Raw genomic sequence first — 14151 nt, 5'->3', positions numbered from 1 at the left:
ATGGATGGATGGATGGATGGATGGATGGATGGATATGAAACTAATGAATGGTCGGACAGACAGTTGGACTGAGTTGGACAGACGGTTGGACAGACAGGCTGTTGGACAGACAGACAGTTGGACAGACAGGTGGTTGGACAGACAGGCGGTTGGACAGACAGACAGTTGGACAGACAGGCAGTTGGACAGACAGACGGTTGGACAGACAGGCGGTTGGACAGACGTCCGGACGCGTGTGGTCTCACCAGGGACAGTGGTGGTCCATGCGGCGGATGCAGCGCTGGCAGACCCTGCAGTGATGCGCTCTGGGAGGTCTGTAGATCTCGCAGCGGCTGCACACCGTCCAGCCGTCACAGCCCTGACAACAACAACAACCACCACAGGCTCACTGAGGTTCTGCAGAACCGACCGAGTCGGACCGGGTYCCCTSAACCTTTATACACCCAGCAGAACCCAGCAGCATCAGCAGCTGAAACACTTTAGCTTCAGTAACTTTTTACCTAACGGATCCATCAGGATCCAATCAGAATTTAAGAAASCGACACATTTTCAACATTTAAGACGCTAAAACAAGAAAACAATTCAACTTGATCAAATCCAGCCATCAGAACCTCCTTCACTTTTGAACAGATGCTGAGAAACCGACCCGCTCGTTCATCCGAGACGGCTGAGATCGCAGGTCTGAGAAGTCCAAGGCCGTGTCCGGCAGCGGCACCATGCCTGGAGACGGACATGAAACACCAAACACACAGACAGGTTTTTCTTAAAAGCTACTTCTGAGTTAGTTTTGTTTTATTTTAAATGTACCAACATATTTCCACTAGAAACAAAAATACTTGGTAAAATTGTATGTTTTTGCAGTGCTGTCTAAAMTAAGCACTTTTAATGTTTTAGCTGAGTTTTAAGCTATATTAACGTTTTACCCGATAATTTGCTGAACCTGAAATTAAACTACTAGGAAAAACCTGATTATCTCTCTTTAATGCAAATATTTTAAACATCAGATAAAAGTAGTTGGTTTAAAAAATAAAGTAAGTCTGACGGACGGGGGCTGCACAGTGGYGCAGTTGGTAGAGCTGTTGCCTTGCAGCACAAAGGTTCTGGGTTCGATTCCTGGCCCCGGTCTTTCTGCATGGAGTTTGCATGTCCTCCCTGTGCATGGTGGGTTTTCTCCGGTTTCCTCCCACAGTCCAAAAACATGACTGTYAGGTTAATTGGCCTTTCCAAATTGCCCATAGGTGTGAGTGTGTGTGTGCATGGTTGTGTGTCCTGTGTGTCTCTGTGTTGCCCTGCGACAGACTGGCGACCAATCATCGCAATAGTAACTCTGAAGATAAGAGTCTGTAGCTGAAGGTTTTGGTGACTTCGACCCACCAGGATCTGAGAAGACGGCTTTGTAGTGGCAGGCCAGCAGCAGCAGCAGGATCAGGTTGAACAAGGATCCATGCAGCATTCCCCAAACGCTGCCGGGGAGAAGCAGCAGGACAAGATTCACTCAGTGTCTCAGAAAACAAACATTTACTGAAAACATGGATTTTATATAGCAGCTTCATTGTTGTGTAACAAACAATGTGCGGTTCAATCTGTTGAGTGTTTTTGTTAACTTAAAACCAGCATTTTATGTATATAAACCAGGATTTTATGTATATAAACCAGCATTTTATGTATATTGGAAATAAAAGAAAGTGTTTCCATCATGACTGGGTCAAATGATCACATGTAAAGAAGAAGAGAACTGAAAACAGCACGATGTTGTTTTGGTTTTGGTTTTAATCAACGCTTAAAAAAGGTTCAAAGCTGTCGTCAACAAACTGCATCAGAAACGAGTTTAAACTTAAGTTAAACTGTTTTAAAACTATTTTTTTCTTTTTCACATTCAATAGTTTTTGTTGATCTATAAAAATACACAAACAGGATGACATCAGCTGGCGTAAACACAGTTAGCAAACAGCTAATGTTTTTGTCTTTTTTGCCTCGAAGGTAGATTTTACAAGGATGTCTCTGATTTTAATTATTACAAATATCCACCTTAAATTCACCCACTCACTGATATTTGTGATTAAAAGTAAAACATATATAAATAAACGACCGTTTTCGGAGGAGTAGACTCGGGATGCTGTCAGACCTGTTTGCTAAATGAATGGAGAGGCAGCGAACAGGAACAGACGCCATGTCGGCTGTTTTAAACGGTTTAAACGGGATTAAAGCTTCCATTACTGACCTGTCAGCATAGGCAGGGATGAGAACATACTGTATGACCACATAGTCCGCGTAAAACACGCTGAAATAAGTTAAAACCAGGCAGATAACACCACAGGGATCTCTCCGACAGCGTAAAAACGCCATCTTTCCGCCGGGCTCCGCCCCCTTCTGGACGTTTATCGATTACGTCAGGACGAAAACCTGCCGGTGCATTCGCGGGCCGTAGGAAACTAGAATATCAACTGTATTTACCTGTATTTTAGTTTTAAAAGTTAAAACAAAAAGTACCAAAATAACATCGCAACAAATACGTTTTGCTTCACTGAAGTATGTGTCAAGTAAATCCCTAATCATAAGTAAAATATTTAAAAGAGCATTTTCTTTTGTTTCAAAAATACAAGTTTAAAAAAACATTTAGATTCAAAATTATTTGCTTGTGTCTGTAACATTTAACAGCCCAAGAGCTCGGATTGATACCACCATAGACATAATATAATGAGAAAACCCCGTCTAATCTGAAAAGATAGATCTTCTACACTTTCACCTTTAGCTACTATCGCCATGTGAAAAAAAAAATGCACCATGCCAGTCAGAAACAACCAATCAGGAGCCGGGAGGAGGGTCTTTGCGCTATAAACCAATCTCGTGAATGCTCTGCTATATGTGCTAATGTATCATTGGATGCCATGCTAACTGGCATTAGCATTGCCAACAGGCTCTACTTAGAGTAGGGGAGGAGCCACACACACAGGCATAACTGACATCGCTAAGACCCTCCTATGGTTCAGATTGTTGTTTTTTTTAGTTACACTGGGAGCAGAGAAAGCAGAGATCATTTTATTACAGGCTATCTGTCTCATACCATACTGTCATGTACTGCAGCTTTAAATGAAATTACACTGCAAAAGCACAAAACCTTATAAAGTGTTAGTTTTTAGTGCAAATATCTTCATACGCTTAAAATAAGACAAAACAAACCCACAAATACCTTTTCAGCAAGTTGTAAGTCAATAATTCCTTCACATTTCATTGAAACCAAAATTACTTGGCAAGATTTTATTTATTTATTTTAACATTTTATATCAAATCGTCTTATTTTTGTGTATTAATGTCTTTTTTTTTTTTTTTTTTTATCATCTGAAATATTTCACAGTGAAAAACACATGAGAAACGCGCTTTCTCAGCCAGACGGGGTCCAGCAGAGGGAGGCAGCAGATTCTCTCTCCCTCCTGTTCAGACTGAACTTTCTGTCGCTCCTCCCTCAGACAGGCTCGTCCTTCTCCTCGTTTGTTTGCTCAACAACTCTTTTTTTTTTTTTTTTTTCCCCACCCCTCCTCGCTGCAGACTCTCTGTGTCACACTTTTGAGTTTTGGAGTTTGTCCGCTTCATTCTGCTGCTAAACAAACCTGCCTGCGTGTYGGAAATATTTCTCCGCCTCGACGTCAAACCGGTTCAGCCGTTTCAGAGGAAACTTTGTGGAKTAAAAACCCGACGAAGAGAAGGAATAAGACATCAGGAGCTGAAAGGAGAGAGAAAGAAAGAAAGGAAGAAAGCAGAGGAGCCAGGAGGAGGAAAAGAGGTCGAAGTAACTATGGACGTCCCTGGTATGCAGGTAAGTCTAAAGGTGGACGGAAGCGTTTCTGTTTTTGGCTCATTTTTACTATTTAGAAGTTTGTTTTCTGGGTTCAAACGAGGAAAAAGAAGCAATTTGGCAACGAGGAAGAAGGGGTTGTGCAACTACAGGCCGTTTCCACTGTCATTACCTGAAGACAGAACCTGTATTCAAATAAACCTTCCAGCCTCCACACCCAGTACGACCAGAAAGCTTTCCATTCATCCTTTATGCTCTGCCTCGGCTCTGTAATTGACATCATTCACRTTAGCTGACTGAGTTTCTCCATAGAGACTGTTTTGGTGTTTATACTAATTTGGTTGCCCTCTTAAAGCTAATTTAACTCTGAGCCTCAACGTTTGGTGTTGCGGTGACGTCTGTGTGCTTACTTCTTTAAATAAATCCAAATGTTGCCTTAAATAGCTCATATTTTGGTTTTTAAACTCCATCTTAAGGTTTAAATCTGTACTTTTATTCAGCGTATTCCGTTTTAGCTGCATTTACACCAATTCACAACAAAAGTTGTGGCATTTTGCTGGACAGGACTGGTCCAATACAGACCAGAGCACCTTGTTTTAGCTCGGTTTGCTAAATTACAGTCAGATTCATATTAAAATATAAACAGTTTTGCATCCAGTCATGTTTCGGTGTAAATACTCAATCTTAAAATGTTAATTTTTAAACAATTTGTCAAAGAAAACAAACAGTTTGTATTAAACCTCTGAGTCTCGTGTTCATGCACAGGGGGACAGTGGAAAGAAATTATTCTGTTTAAATCATTAGACTTTGTAGAGTTGTAATTTCTCCAGAATAATCTCTACTAACATRACGCTAAAATCTCATTTGCTGTCTGTTTATTAAGTAATGCTGCTGCCCTGGATGACGTTTATTGCTACTTCATTGTGTCCAAATTGAGTTTAAAATATTACTTAAAGGGTTTAATCTTCATCTTCAAATATTAATTTAATGAATTATATTGGTTCTCWCATGATYATTTTGCAGAATATTGTTATTTTCTGTCGGTTTAATCTCTAAAAAGTCACAAGCTGTTACTAGCTGGTCAATTAGTCAGGCTGTCTGCTGGTGTAGCAACCATTTGGAAAGAAGTTTTTCCAAACAGCTGATTTTCTCTGGCATCCCCTTAAACAAACTTTGAACTKTAGGAATCAAGGGAACATTTTRGGTGCATCCATACCAGTTTCGTTTAGTCCGTTTTAACTGAACTCTAGTTCGTTTATGTAGAAAGTCTGATTTGTTTGTGGAGGTGTGAATGCGTAATTGAAGTCTGATGTGGACCAAAAGAGTGAAYTCTGGTGCAATAAAAACCTAGCTGTGAAGTGAACTCTGGTGCTGTTTGAATGCAGTATAACCAGAGACCKCTTCAAAAGCARGCAGCAGTCTAAAKCGCAGGGCATTCTGGGTAAATTCAACCAMAGTAGGCGCRAGAGGTGCGTTGGAGAAATGACTCTTGGTTAATTTTTTTTATGAAGAACATCAAAGTTAATCATACATCCGCTAAAATTTGATGGTATTCCACTTTTGTTTACATTTTGTGAACAGGGAAGTTGCACTAACGTCTTCTTCAGAGGTTTTTGTGTCGTTTCCTGTAGTTGTTCTTGATGCAGCGCCCCCACAGGCGAGGAGGGGAACAGGTTTTTCAATTAGTGTGGTTCGTTTGTCACAGTGCAGCGTGAAAGTGAACCGCAACATCTGAAAATGTAGCAAATGTTACAATTTTGGTCCCAATCGAACCAAATCTACTGGACTGTGAAAACACCTTTAGAGGTTTTGAAATCATAACTTTTTACAACTTTACTGGAAACTATTCCAAGACAGATTTTATTTACAGTATTATCATGTTGATCCTGAATGATTGTTAAAGCTCCTCAGTGAGCCTTGCTCGGTGCTCTTGGTTGGACCTTGCTTGTTTGGACTTTGCTTCCTCTCCGCCTGAATATTTTAYGTCACACCAATCATTTTCTTATTGGAACCTGTAATCTGAACTTTAGTTATCCATTATCCTTGTGTTTAAAGTTTCAACCCGTACTCGTGTTAAAGTGACTTCATGACAGCTTGGTATTTGTTGGTGACGTTTCCACGGTGACCATTTGGGATATTAATAGCTCAGCCTCTGAATCCTACAGCATGATCTGGGTTAAAGATAAGACTCTGGGTGTGTCTGAGGTGAGGAAAGCCAGTTTGTGTCCATGTTTATCTCCTGCATTGTTATGTTTTTATTGGACCTTCTTGGGTTTTATTGTTCTCAATCTCTTCATACAGTGTACAGAYGTAGGTCGCAAAATGTTTTCTAGGACATAAATCATAAATCAGTGGTGTCAAAAGTAYTGCTCACGTTCTCAGATGTTTGTATTAAAAAATACTAGTAAAAGTTAAAAAAAAGCACAAGTTTTGATACGTACTCTAGCACAAAAAGTCATTTTGAATTTCAAGAATACAAAATGACTTAAAATACTWWAATKTTTTGTTTTCTTTTGCTCACAACATGCTCTGTGTTGGAATAGAGATCTTTAAAGAAAATACTGATACTATCTAGTTTTTCTTCAAACTAAATCTCAATCAGGATCATTTAAATTGCACAAAACACGTCGCTAAATGTTCTTTGAGTCAAGAAAGAACAATCATCTTTATTTTGTTAAGAAGGATTTTWATTTAAATAAAACTGCATGAATGTGTTGCATCTCTGACTGTGCTCCTCTGTTGTTTGTGATGTTACTCGTGTTGATGTGTCCATGTTGTTTTTCCCAGTGTGCTCTTCTTCTGTTTTGCTGTGGTTGCATCTACCGCTACTAAAGTGGATTTTTTTCCATCATTATTTTTTTACTAACAAGCCATATCTTAAAATRTAACGAGGAGAAAGTACAGATATTTCTCTTAACATGTAGGAAGTAAAAGTAAGGGGAAAAAAATACTCAAGTAAAGTTCAGATACCTGAAAAATCTATTTTTAATTTTTATTTTTCAACTGTGCATGTGGGCGTTTCTGCCAGTAAGAAGGGATGGGAGTTATTTACGAGCCTCCTGTTGGGCCGGCTTTCAGGTGTGTCTACCTGTGGGACCTGCTCGCGCTGCCTGCTCTGTTTGTTCCAGGTGGGTGGGTCGAATGTGCTGTCAACACGCACCTGACACCTGGCAGCTGCTGCAGCGTCAACGCCTGCGCAGCAACTCGTTTACCTGCCAGGAAGAGCAGCCATGCCTGCTGCAGGGTGTAATTAAGTGATATTAGTCATTTTCCCTTGTATTTTTACTCAGATGTACAGGAAAGTGGTAATTGTTTTTGCTTTATTTCTTTATAAATGCAATAAGGATGTTTGAAGTTATCTGAAGGACACTGAGGCCAACATGAGCGGAGAGTCTCCGCAATAAATATTTTATCTGAGCGACCGTTGACGTTCAGAAACGTTGCTGTCAGGATGTAACTCGCTCTTATCATAATAGGAGTCACTTTTTATAGACCGCATCTGGAGCTCGTTACGCATGAACAGGCTGCAGCAGGAGACTGGAAAAGATTACAAAATGTTATATGAACACATATAGCTTAATAATGAAGGTCAAGTATTTTACTTTTTTACACAATAGTAGAAAAATACTTCATGCTTTACTTTTTCTGCAATCAGAATCAGTTTGTTGTGGCGTTGATGAGCTATATTTATATTCTTTTACTTAAGAAAATTGAGATTCATTATTTTAAGGCTTAAACGATTAATTGGATCAATGAATACTAATTTAATCGATCAAGTTTATTTGCAAAGCCCATTTTATGAAGCAATTCGAAGTGCTTTACATTATAAAAACCCCAAAACAAAAAGTCTTGTTATTGAGAAACCAGTAACAAACATTACATTTAGAAAGTTAGTAATCGATTAATCGTTAACTGGAGCATAGAGACTGGCTGCTTACTTGAAGAACAACATGTTCAGAGCAATAATTAAACCAAAGTTGAAGAAAATATAAACACACTTTACTCTTAAGATAAAAAAAACACTGCCTGTAAACATGTTTTACCCAAAACTCCTTATAACTTCACCTGATTCAAATTCACTCCAGGAAAGCTGTTATGACATCTTAGACAATAAAATGTTTGGTTTCTTATTCAATAAAGAAGTTAAATTATTTATTTTCATCTTTTAATATATTTTTAATATAGTGTAAAAAAGGCTTAAGTTGATAAATCTGTAAAATGACATTTTTAAAATCTGATTAATCGGCAGAATAATCGATTAATCGATTGTCATAACAAATATTAGTTGTAGCTGTATATTGAATATATAATTTTTGACCCTCAATTAATCACATAATGAATTCAAACAAGCTTAATTTACATTTGTTATTTATTGTTTTTCAGTTTTCTCTCTTTCTGCCAAAAACTGATAGACAAAAGTCTCAAGGTGCTTTGGTCTGAACTAACCCTTTTTTAGTTTTGTTTACAGAGACTTTGTAATTAATTTATTTTGGATATTTAAAATGTCTTCCAGTTCCTGTGTTAACTGTTTATTAGAATTTAAAGTTTCTAGGTCTTAAATATGCTTTCTTGCATTATTATGCCATTATTATGATTATATGACTTGAAAATGGTCTCAAAACAACAGTATTGTTTATCGCAATAACTTCTGGGACAATTTATCGGTCAAGATTATCCAGTTATTCAGATAAAACAATACATATTTTTAATTAAACCTTTTTATATAATATTAGAACTATATTAAAAGATACAAATAAATAATTCAGTTCCTTTTTGAAGAAATGAGAAGATGAACATTTCACTGCTTAAAATGCATTGATCATTTAGCAAGTCAGCAAATGTCCCTTTTTCCTATCTCTATACGACAGTTAATGATTAATCGATTATTGAATTAGTTGACAATAATTTCAATAATTGATTAATCGTGATTAATCCAACTAATCGTTTCAGTCCTAAATAAGTTACAAAATCCATCGTAACAATAAGACGGTGAAAGACTGATCCCCAGCGTTTCCTGCTACTTTCACTCCAAGAAATCCTCAATTTTTCTGACTGGTTGCTGTAAAAGCCAAGAAAGGTGTCCTGTGAGGTGGTTGATGGCAATCAGACAGCCTAAAGATCGAGTTGTTTGTTTATGTGGTTTATAGTGACGTCATCATGAACGGTTTCAAACTGTGGATTACAAATGAGGTGATTCAGGTCTGGCAGGATCAGTGTCTTCTCTGGAACAGATCAGATTAAATTCTGTGCTTGTTGTTTCTGGGTTGCAGTTTTTAAACTTACCTGCCATATTTTAACCAGAGCAAATGGAAACGGAGTGCAATCTAAAACGCATACATAAAGGATAGTTATTCTCATTTAATGGGAGAATGACGTTTTGCATTTAGGAAAATAACTAGAGGTTTTTTTAGTTATTGATGAATCTATTATTCTGATGATTAATCGATTAATCAGATTTTTTAAAGTTGGCATATTCTGCAGTTTTTTTCCTTTAAACCTCTTTTATAAAATATTAAAAATATGTCAAAGATGCAAACAAGCAACCAAATAATTCAATTCCTTTGTTGAGTAAAAAGTAAATAAACATTTTACTTCCTAAAATGCAATTAGACTCTTTTGGTTTACACTTTATCTTTTGTAGCAAAGGATGAATCTGAAGTTAACAAATCCTTCTAACATCCATTTAGAAATATTTGTTTGATTCATTTTTGGATTAACTGATTATTAATTGGATAAAGGTGATTAATAGTAGATTTCTTYTACATAATTTRAACCTAGRACTATACTTGAGGAGTTTTTGGTAGAAAATACTTACTGACAAAATACAAATGTATATATTTTTTAACAGTTTTGATATAATTACTTCTTTGACTGCGATGTCGTTTCAGCAACTGGCCTTTTATTTGAGTCTGCATACTCCAGTTAACGATGATTTGATTGCTAAATTAGTTGACAACTATTTCAACTGTTGATTAATCACGATTAATCGTTTCAGCCCTATTAATAGCAGCTTTTTGCACTGGTGTTTTGAACCACTGCTTAGTAGTAAGAAGCAACATGTTGGTTTAAAAACAGATTATTTATAGAGCAGGTCAGATGGCAGAGCCTTGCTGAGGCATCAGGGAACTCTGACCGACGCTGTTCCCCGTGTTTCTCTTCCCTTTTTCCAAGGAACATTACATAATGCAGAGAAATTAGCTTGATGTAATTTTATAAAGGGTGACATTATTGCACAAGTTTTCCATCTGACTCCATGACTTCTAATGCATTTATGGTCTGTTATCAATAGCTTTATTGTTGGACTGTAACATTTCTGTCACACATCGTTTCTCCTTTGCCCTTCAGATGCTGTGACTGAATTTTCCTCTCTGAAACTCGAACATTTACGTAAAGCTGAAGTTAAAACGACTTGTTAATGTTGACTTTTTTGAGGAGAAAATGTGTTAATTTCATCCTGAATAGAACGGTTTTCAGCCATTACCCTAGTCCTGGAAGATGTTGCACATCAAGGCGAATTACATGTCACTGCTTCYTGTCGCTGTGAAAAAGCAAACACAAAATACCGTCTTCACGCTTCAGCGCCTTTTCTCTCTGATGTTTGTCTAGTCAAACCCTCAGGTCGAGGGAAAAGTGCTGCTTCGGTCTGCTGGAAGTGAAACTACCGTAGAGCTGCAGGTTGTGCAGGGCGCCAACAGGAAGCATGGCTGTTAGCTGTTAGCCGTTAGCTGCAGGCTGTGAAATCTTGACGATTCAGCTGATTTGATGCAGAGAGATGATCAGATTGTGTTACTGATTGATGAAATGCTGGCAGGAAACCCAGTGATTTGACTCGTTGGGGTAATTTTACTGATGTCATTGGAGTGGTTACTGGAGTTTCCTGTTTTTAGTTTCTTTTTTGTCATCTCTTGGGTGTTGCCTCATGTGAGCATGAGATCCTGACTGCATGTTTACGTCAAAATTTCCCAGAATTTTATTACATTAGAAATATGCATTTCTAATWAATTTTATATAAAAAKAAAACCAAAAGGTGGCAAATATTGCACTGTTATTCACTTTATAATTGTTTTTTAAATGTATATATAAACTTTGTGCTTCAGAAGGCTGATGCTAAAATTAAAAACTCCTTCATTGGTAGCAAAGAGAAAGTAAATGTTGCTGCAACTTATATTAATCAAAGAAATGGTGATATATCTGTAGCAGTCTATTTTACATCAAATATGAAGAAGCCTCTGACTGAAGACTCTGTCTCATGGAGACGATGTCCATAATTTTCGAGATTTTTATGTGAAATCATTCTTTGCATCTATATGATTTATCATATAAATCAAACCAGTGTTGCTGTTCAGTTCCCAGAGAATGGTTTGTTTAAAAAACTGAAGGTCGGGCCAGATTTTTATTTTTTTTTAATGTACTTCGGTTAGAGGGATTCACATGTGGAATAACTGACTGTGTCTTTAAACTTAAAATGCATGAAAATCACAAATACAACAAGGTTTGATTATGATTGTTTGTAGTAGTTTTTTTTTTTTTTGCTTTGTTTATAAAAAGTTGTGATGAGACGTCTGACTTGCACCACAGATCTAAATTAGTCCTGCAGAATATAGATATTTTCAGTCATTACAGGATCATTGTGTGCAACACTGCAGTTACAAAAGACTACAGACTCAACATTTGGTAGAAAACCCTTTTAATTGTCATACATTCACACTTTGTATATAAACCATGTGCTTCGCCAGATGTGTGACGCCCAACTGACCTTAATGCCTCAGTTTGAATTAATGCTCAGTTTATTTATGGTAGCCACCTTTAAGCTAAACAAGACTGCAAAGGATGTGTTTTTATAATCGTTTTTAACGTCACCACAAGATCATGATGGTGTTTTAGGTCTACATCACTCACCTGTGTGTTCAGTTATTACATTAACAGCCAGTCGCACCATCTGACCTGTTTGTCTCATCCATTCCTGCTTCCTCTGTGAATTTGTGTCTGTCACACGTAATGTTGTTAAAGTCTGTCTGCAACTTTGTGCTTGGACAAAAACAACAGATTGTATTAGAGACACAGGAAATTTCATGCTGCCTGTTTCTGTATCTTTGAGAACATCTCCAATTAATGTCAGAAAAGATTTAAATAAATACTCCTAATTGCACACAATCACCTTTCTTGTGTTTTGTGGAGGGAAATCACAAACTTCACAAGTTGATTTGGTTTCATCGATTTGCCTTTTTCTTGTTTATGAAGATTTAACTTTTGGGAAGTCCTAGATTTTTGTTTTCACCACCTTGGATTTCTGTAGTTCAGAGCGATGTCARCCATCTTGTTTTACAAGCTCGATTTACAGCTTGTGTTTATTTGGACTTTGAATTCAGATCTACTTACTGGAGGAATTATTGGAATGAAAGCCATTTTGTGAAAATATTTGCAGTTGTTTTTCATTTCTTTATATAAAAAAAAAGCAGAAAATTAAAATCTGAATTTAAATATAGTAAATTTTACTTTTAAGCCATATCACCAACCAGGGTTAGCCCCAATATTCAGCATTTGTCATAATATCTTTCCAATATCTGTTGCAATATGTATTTTACTTTGTGTCTTTCAATATTAAGTTTTTATGAGGAAATATCTCTGGTCTTTCCTGATTTTTTGCTTATTTTACACAATTGACTAACATCCAGCAGGAGGCCTCTGAAAACATCCGGAACAAACTATAAGATTTATTAAAACGGTGAAAAAGCAAAGTAACTGTTCTGTGACTGACTCTTTCAGCCAGTAATTTMTGCAAAAAGGGGTCTCATCATGCAACATTTTCATTTGAGTCTCYGCTGCTTCTAAAAACAACCCAAACAATTAAAAATAAAAACCACCCAGATGTATTTTGGCAATMAGTTAATACTTTTAGATTTCARGAAMAYGRGCCGTTCCAAAAACCRTCCAAATGTAACGCTACAAATCAGCAGGCGCGGCACCTCGCCTAGCAACCCCAGCAAAGCCCAGACGGTTACCTAGCAACCACAGTAGAGYTCTGCCCGTTACCTAGCAACCCTACGGAGCTCTGCCTGCCTGGGGATTTTAAAACGGCTCCTTGTGAAAGGAGCTCAAGTAGGCAGACCTGGACATGTTTTGTGTAGASCACAAACCTATCCTGACCTGTTKAATTGTATTTTTATTGATTTTCAGAARCGYATTGAAACGGTACGTAGGCCTGTCAMARTAATGAATTTTGCTGGACGATAAATTGTCCCAGAAGTTATTGCGATAAATGACAATGTTGTTGATTTGAGACCATTTTCAGGTAATGTGATGGTAATAAAGGCATTAYTATGCAAGAACTTTTTCTCAAAGATTAATGCACTTTAAATTCTACTGACAATTTAACACTGGGACCAGAAGACATTTTAGATATCCAAAATGAATAAACAAAACAACAGAAACGACAAATGAAATGAAATATAAAGGCTCTAGAAACAAAACTGTCTTTCAAACACAGTTAGTTGAGACTTTTGTTATCCAGCTTTTAGTCTACAGAGAAAAATGATAAATCATTCAAATGGAAATGATCAAGCACATCTTAATTTATCATGCGAATAATTGATTTATTGACTATTGTGACAGACATATGTGTAGTTGTTTTTTTTAAACGTTTTATTTGAGATTAATCTGTTTGTCAGAGGTTTGATCGGCAGCGGAAATCCAGACYGTCGAGAACATGAAGCAGCTGATTTGCTCTCTCTTGACTCTCCAGGATTTGGACTTGATGTTCCGACCCCACTTGATAAAGAAAACAYGACATCCTGTGTAGCTCCAGCAGGRGATCAGCTCTTTGGTTTCTGCCAGGTTTTYCCGCGCTCTTACCCAGAACCCGATATTCCCAACCCGGCCCGATTCTGAGCCGTTCAGTTTGGCTCCAGGACCGGATCAAAACCCAGGGAGTGTTCTTGTCTCCTGAACTCTCCTCTACTAATCACCACACACATAATCATAGGCTCCGCCAAGCCCAAACTCTAAAGCGAGCAGAGTTTTCTGACTTCCTGGGTGAGAAATTATCAGCAGCTGCCGGCAAGTTTTGATTATGGTGGGTGAGTCAGTTTTCCTGTGGGCTGAATCAGACGCTGGGGAACCATTTTTAGATGCGGCTCTTCAGTTCTCCCAGTTTAAAGTAGAACCACATGACTGCACACGTAGCTGCTGTGTTGGACGGAGGAGCAGCAGCTCCACTGGGAGTCCATCCTGAATCCAAACGGTTGGTTCTGTCGGCCTCACAGCGTTCAGGATTACAGCGACACGACATCTGGACATACAAGCAGTCAGAACGATAAATAATAAATCACTTGTTCATGACTGAGTTGAATAGTTTTGTT

The 14151-nt window shown here is 37.6% G+C and overlaps 2 protein-coding genes across 2 annotated transcripts in view; one reads left to right on the top strand and one right to left on the bottom strand.

The window, feature by feature from the left end:
• LOC103480669 (palmitoyltransferase ZDHHC3) overlaps nt 1–2357 on the bottom strand; it is a 6055-nt gene extending 3698 nt beyond the window's left edge. Inside the window, 4 exon segments of the mRNA XM_074186852.1 lie at nt 188–358; nt 647–720; nt 1375–1463; nt 2222–2357. Coding sequence (XP_074042953.1) covers nt 188–358; nt 647–720; nt 1375–1463; nt 2222–2346 — 459 coding nt within the window. The 5' untranslated portion in view covers nt 2347–2357.
• A 1155-nt stretch (nt 2358–3512) lies between these two features.
• stk26 (serine/threonine protein kinase 26) overlaps nt 3513–14151 on the top strand; it is a 37331-nt gene continuing 26692 nt past the window's right edge. Inside the window, exon 1 of the mRNA XM_008435744.2 lies at nt 3513–3814. Coding sequence (XP_008433966.1) covers nt 3794–3814 — 21 coding nt within the window. The 5' untranslated portion in view covers nt 3513–3793. The remainder of the gene's footprint in view (nt 3815–14151) is intronic.

This window comes from Poecilia reticulata, linkage group LG2, assembly GCF_000633615.1.
Source record: "Poecilia reticulata strain Guanapo linkage group LG2, Guppy_female_1.0+MT, whole genome shotgun sequence".
Classification (NCBI taxonomy): Eukaryota; Metazoa; Chordata; class Actinopteri; order Cyprinodontiformes; family Poeciliidae; genus Poecilia; species Poecilia reticulata.
Note: the sequence above shows the minus strand (reverse complement) of the source record. Positions and strands in the feature narration are given on the sequence as shown.